At 39.6% G+C, this 6,729-nt stretch overlaps 1 protein-coding gene across 41 annotated transcripts in view; it reads left to right on the forward strand.

Annotated features, from left to right (window-relative positions):
* The window catches only part of NAV3 (neuron navigator 3), a 489,648-nt gene extending 484,239 nt beyond the window's left edge, over positions 1-5,409 (forward strand). For all 41 annotated transcript variants that reach the window (XM_015857110.3, XM_085537405.1, XM_085537384.1 and 38 more), the window contains 2 exons: positions 550-753; positions 2,620-5,409. In XM_015857110.3, coding sequence (XP_015712596.2) covers positions 550-753; positions 2,620-2,739 — 324 coding nt within the window. In that variant the 3' untranslated portion in view covers positions 2,740-5,409. The remainder of the gene's footprint in view (positions 1-549; positions 754-2,619) is intronic.
* The last annotated feature ends 1,320 nt before the right edge of the window (positions 5,410-6,729 follow it).

The following is a 6,729-nucleotide window of genomic DNA, read 5'->3' on the forward strand; positions in this document are numbered from 1 at the left end:
GTGTTCTTATTTTTCCTTCCTTCTGGCCTTACAGATTCATAAGCCTTTCTGTGCTTTAGAGTGGGAAAAACTTACCTTTTGTGAATTTCTTCTCTTAACCTTGTGAAAGATCTCAAGGTTTGTACAGCTGTCTGCTTCTGCATCCCATTTTGCTAGGAGAAGAAAACAACCAATGCTGGCACTTCCTAATTCCCTTCAAACGAACTCCAGTTAACTTGAATGTTTTAGATAGATCAAGGAGAATTTCACCTTACATCTTAGGCAAGTTACCTAAAGGTCTCATTTCTCGTACCAAAGGCTTGTAGCTCTACCATTGTCTACAAGTATTATTAGTTACAAAGTGCTTTTCAATTTTCATCCACTCCAAGTGTTGAAGGAGTGCTAATGGAGATAAAGTCTTTTCAGTGTGTTATCATATCTGGGTGCTGAGCATGTTTGAAAACAGACCTTTTACTAGAATGGTTTAGATTAGTTTGATGACTTTTGTCTGCCATTAAAATCAGTAATGAAAATTGTTGGATACTTACCTGTGTTATATCCACACTATAGATGTATGGTAAGAGGGCACCCTGGGAAGATCCCTCCAAGTGGGTAGCTGACACATATCCATGGAGCTCTGCATCTCTACAGCATGAGTGGCCATCATTACTCCAGTTGAGACCAGAAGATGTTGGTTATGAAGGTTATGCATCAGCAAAAGAAGGAACAACCTCGAAACATGTTCCACAGACTGATACAGAGGGGGATCCCTTGGTAAGACTTATACTAGGGAAAAATGGTTTTTGGTATATAATTTGATGTCACGTGTTAAATTATATGTTATACAGTAAAAGAAAATGTGTTATGTACCTGTTCCAAAGTGTGTTCTTAAAATGAAGCCTGCTGAGGTTTTTAAGAAATAAGGAAAACAAAAGGAAAATCTAACAAGTGAGCAAGAATAATTGAACTGCTCTTCCCATATAGCACTTCTTCTGTAGACTGTCAATCAGAATTTGCAATACTGTTTTAGAGAATCGTGCCTCTGGAATACAGGGTGCTCTTGGAAGGAGGGAATTTCATAGGGGAAAATGCATTAAACTCTTATCAGTGCTAAAGCAATGACTTCTCAGCCCCCTTGAAATGTATGGGGAAGCATTTGGTACCCAAATCAGACCTTGCATCCCAAGAAAGTGTAGGAAATCATCTCATCTGATCCCATCTTCCAGAGGAAATGATATGGAGTGATTGTTTGGCCCCATGATTTGGTCTTTCAGTGAGTGTACTGTCAAGGCTTCCAGCACTCATGCATCAACTGTGGTTGGACTGGGTGATCCTGTGGGTCTTTTCCAAACTTGGTGGTTCTATGATTCTAATTCCACTAAGGTGACAATACTTGGGTAGGCAGATTTCAGCATCCTATCACTCATACTCCCTGCACACTGTGATCATTTGTTGTTTACAGCTTCCTCTGTCTGACCAGTTGTCAAAAGATGAAACTTGAGAATGTGTGGCTTAAGGTGAAGCTCATGGGGAGACACAGTTATACAGGGGCAGCACGATCATATCTCAACACTTTGCTTTTGCAAGCAGGACGTTTCATAGGAAGGCTGCATTACACACTCACTGCATGTATCCAGTATTCTTCCACATAAATACTTCTTAGCCTTCAGCAAAAGCTTCCTGGTAGCATTTAAGAGTATTAAATGCTCTTCAATTCCAGGATAAATCTTTGCAAATTGTGTGGGTTGAAATCACAGAACTGTACACTTTCCCCAGAAAACAGAGAAAAAGAGTTTAACATGAGTATACAAAGATGTGCCTTTGCCTCTGTTTTTTTCATTACCTGTTTTCTTTCAATGGGCAACTTATTTGTTAAAAAAAAACAAACACTGGAACAATGTCAGCATCACTTGAAACCCTAAGTATGCTAGTGGAAGTAAATAAAATCCTGGTAGTTATATAGGTAGGCATCAAGAACCTAAGTGATTCTCTAGAGCTTGTTGCTGCTTTTTGGTGTTTATTTTCAGGTGGCCTCAAGTCCTAACAATGCCGTAATTAGTTATTTGGGGTTCCCCTCTTTTGGGAAGGAGGCTCTCTTGCTGCTCCATGGCTAGGCCATTCCCTCAGGAGCAAATGGGACCCTTTTAGGAAGCAGCAGGCCTGAGACCACCCCCCACTCCCTCCCATTCTCTCTCTTGCAGAGTGGCTATGTTAGCGTGATTTTGTTTGCAGTTGCTTTTCCAGTGTGATACTTCTTTGCCATCCAAAAATTATCTGGAAGCTCAACTGTCTCCAAATATGGGCCCAGATGTCCGGCTGTGATATGGCTTCCTTCCCCTGCTGGTGGTGCAGCTGCAGCCATTCTCACCCTTGAATGAAAGAGAGCTATCAGGCAGCTTCATTATATCCTTCTGGCTCTCTGGACCTTTAAACTCACATTGCTATTTAAAGACCAGAAGGCAGCAAAAAGGGTGCCAGGAGGAGCTGCTGACTCCCTGCCCTTTCAGAAATCCTTTTGTTCGGTCCCCTCAGCTAGATACCAGCACACCTCGTTCAGCAAGGCAGCTTAATTAAATTTTAACACGGCTGCTGCAGCATTAAATGAGACAAGATTATGTAAACATTTCTTTCTTCTTTCAGATGAATATGCTAATGAGGCTTCAAGAGGCAGCCAACTTTTCGAGCGCACAAAGCTGTGACAGCGATAGCACCAGCCACCATGATGACATTTTGGATTCGTCCCTTGAATCGACTCTCTGAAGCGGACAGCCCTTGGTGGAGGATTATGGTAAAATCTGCTTCCACGAGACCACTGCCAGTATTAAAGCAGCATGCCGAGGTCCCAGAATGAGAACGGTGTGTTGTATATAGGCAGGAGACCTAACTGCAAAGTCAGGAAGAAAAATTGAAGTGGAAAGCTTGAATTAGTTTAATTTCAAGGCATTTTGATACCTATGGAGCCAAGCAAGGCTCCATTTGTCAACTGGAAGGGGCCCTGGATCAAGGGCATCTAAGCAGATTGCACACGTTAGCCAAACTGGAATTTTTTCTTTCCTTTTTCTCCCTCTCTTTTTCTCTCTCTGTCTCTGCCTCTCTCTCTTTGTTTATCTGTACAAGTTTACAGTGCAACTTCTTTTGTTGGTTTTGTGGGTTTTTTTCTCTTTCCTTTACCCTGAGGCGCTGCATGAACAATGCGGTCTTCTAATTCTCTTCTAACCTCTGTTGTGCCACGTGGTGCTGGTCACAGGACTGCAGTGGTGTTGGTGTTGAACGCTACTGCCCATTCCAAAATGAATCAAAGATGATGATCGTAACTCAGTAAGCACAAGCAGTATTGTGCAATCACCAGAAGACATGACTGTGATATGCTGGATAAGTGCCAATTTAATTCTAACTGCCATGGTCACGGTGATGCGCTCCATCAAGTTTTTAGTATACGAGTCACAGATTTTATAAAGTTGTTTTTACCACAAAGGTCTTTTTTAACCACCTGCCCACTCCTGAACAACAGTTTTATACCAATTATTAACCAACGCTGATTAAAGGCTTCTTAGGGCTTCATTTGTTTGAGCCTTTTCAGTGAAAGAAGGAACATTTCTTATGGTGCTGTCTCACTGCCTTAAAACAGATTTCTAGAACAGTTTTACAGTTGGTTTAATTCCTAAACCATTGGTAATTTACACTGTTTTTTTCTTCATTTACTAATGAGAAAGCGTCAGTTAACACAGTAGCCTCATATCTGTATATCATGATTTTTTAAAGAAATGGATAGGAGAAAGAACAGTTGCTATATAATATTTTTATCTTGTGAATAGATTGCTCTGCCTACCCTCAGAAATACACAAGGAACCCAAACCCACTTCCACTGCCACCTAAATGCTGAGAAAATCGGCTCAAATCCATTTGATCCCATGGAATGGAGTTTTTGGAGGACAGACATTTTGAATTTTTATCCAGCAGAGCTGGATGCACTTGATGCAGCATGAGCACAAATATATGGGTTTGGTTTTGGTTTTTGGTTTGCTTTTTTTATTTTTCTCTTCCTTTTTTTTTCTGGTTTTAGCATGTTGTTTTGATTGCTATTGTTGTACATGAAAAAATTCAGCATAGAAGAACACTGAAGCAGTGATGTCCACTGTGGAAGAGGAAGAGTTTATACTGTAAAAGTGGGTTGGTTTTGCACAGTCTATTGGGTGGGTAATGTAAATATATGAAGAAAAAAAAAAAAAAAAAAGAAAAAAAAAAAAGAAAGAAAAAGAAGAAAAAAAAAGAAGAAAAAAAAAGCCTTGCACAAATCAAATAAAAACAAACAAACAAACAAAAAATTGTATTTTATTCTGTTGGTGTTAAGAGATGTTTCACTTGCTGAGATTCGAAGTATGTTACAAACAAACACAGAATGCAAACCTTAAAAGCTGTTCTTACCTGGTGTGTTTGTCCTGTACTTACAGTTGTTATGACTATGCAGGAGCTATCAATGCTACGGTGAGCATGTTTCAATATCTCTATGAAACCAATACATTTTGGGGGACTAAACATCTGGAAATGCTTTAAGTGCATATGTCATGGCAGGCTACAACCAGATTGCATTAAAACTGCTCAGAATAATCGGAAGTGCTCTTTTACCACAAGAGGCATCCGGTTCAAATAGGTGCACATAAACCAGAAGGTACCTAAGGGCTTTGGCATTGTGTAGATGTGTCCTGTACACCTCCATTGATGTTACCTTCAGGATGTGTATTTGGTGCTATTAACTGTGGCCACCCCGTGGTCACTTGCTGTAAAACAAAGATAAATCAATGCAGTTTTCAAATGGCACTGAGCTGCATCACTGAATCTAGAGGTTCCTACACGGTGCTATTGCCCTAATAAAACTCCAACTGATGTTATGCATGTCGGATTCAGCCAGACCAACATCATGGCCCCAGAAGCTGAATCTGTTTCTGTCTGTAAAATGTCGGTATGTACATCCTGACTGAATCGAAGAACTAAAGGAAAGCTACTCTTTCCTGTACCTGTGCTCTGAGCAAGCTTGCAGATCTCTTCCTGCCATATTTAACACACAAACACACGATACCACACACACGAAACTTCCTGCAATACATCTCAGCGAGTCCACCTAGTTTACAACTCAGAAATCGTTTGTGAAACATTTGTCTGTATACATTTTATATTTTGTACATTTTTGATGTAACATATCGTGTAAATAGACAGAAACAGTGAAATAAATCATCTGAAAAGTTTTGTAGTCTTTGTAAAGCCCTAATAATAAGTATTTGGTGTCATCGGACTTAACTGGATGATGTATTTTCTATTGGTTTATTGTTCCTCTAGCTTGTAAACCAGCTTGCGTATATTTTTTTGCAGGTGTGCACACTGTATCTGTCTAAATTATTACTTTGCCATTAAAGTGGAATTATTTATTGAAAACACAGTCTGGTGTTTTTGCAGTCAGGACCACTTAACAGCCCTATCTTATGTCAAACAAAAACACAGGAACTACGCGACAAACTGAAGAATGTAATGTTCTGAATTCAGCTAAACTCATGTTTCTAAAAACAAAGTGAAGTACTGCTTCTAGTTCCAGGATTCAATATTATTTTAGGCCAACTGTTTCCATGGTGAGAACAGGCTGTGGAGTTCAGCAACAACTTTACAGGTTTCCCATTTTCAAGATTTTCTTCAAAGGGGATATTGATTTCAGTGGTGGTGGACCTGCGCAGAACAACTGATGCAGTATTATGGCTCATTTTCAAACCTGAAGGATTCGGGGACACTTCCTCAGCAGGTATAAATCAATGTAATTTAAGAGAATTCAAAGAAAGCAAGTAGAAATATGTTAGTTAGATAATGAAAGGTATTTTGAGGCTGGAAGAGATCATTATGATCCTGTGAGTGGTAGCACCTCAGCTCTAAACCTCAGCAGCAGGTCTGTTATTTCCTTGAAATTGTCATATCTTTGGAAAGATAAAACAGTGTAGATTAGAAAATTGAGCATATCGCTGTCAATATGGCTAATTATTCACTGGATTGGTTTGTTTTTTTGAGTGCTTTATTTGTAGCTAGATCTTACAAAAGTCCTGCCTTTCAGGAAAACAAATACCCCAAAGTGCCTTTTGTTATACCTCTTCCTCTTATACTAAGAAGAAAACCACAATCAAAAGCGTATTTTATGGTTAGGTGACAGTCTTCCTTGCATCTGTCTGGTAAAGCAAGTAGTTTGCTCATTCTCGTCTCTTCATGGAAAGGCACACCTTACAGACTTCAACACATTTTTGGAAGACTTTCTGAACTCTTCATCTTGTCGTGTCTGACACGTAGATATCAAAATTGTATGTGGTATTCCTGTACGTGGCATTCCTGTGATGACTTTACTTATGCTAAAGGCAGGGCTGATGTCACTTTCCTACTCCCACTTCGTATTTTCCCTGCTTAGGCTTCAGTGGTGACATTCACTCTCTAATTGCATCGTTCTGCTGCAGGCTCATGTTCAGTTAATTATCTGCCAAGACCCGAGTTCTTTTTATGTTGCATCATTTTGAAATACTTTGTCCAATCCTGCTCGTATAAGCCATACTTTTTGTTCCTTAGATGTAAGACTGCAAATTTACCTGTATTAAAAAAGAATATTAAAATCAGCCCAACCTACCAAATGATTCAGGTCATTATCTACAAGTGGCATCCGTATAATTTATCACTCCATCAGCTTCCCTGTTTTGCAAAAACTGATAACCAACCAGTTTGTAGATG

This window comes from Coturnix japonica, chromosome 1 (assembly GCF_054131305.1).
Source record: "Coturnix japonica strain WE chromosome 1, WE-NBRP24, whole genome shotgun sequence".
NCBI classification, from domain to species: domain Eukaryota; kingdom Metazoa; phylum Chordata; class Aves; order Galliformes; family Phasianidae; genus Coturnix; species Coturnix japonica.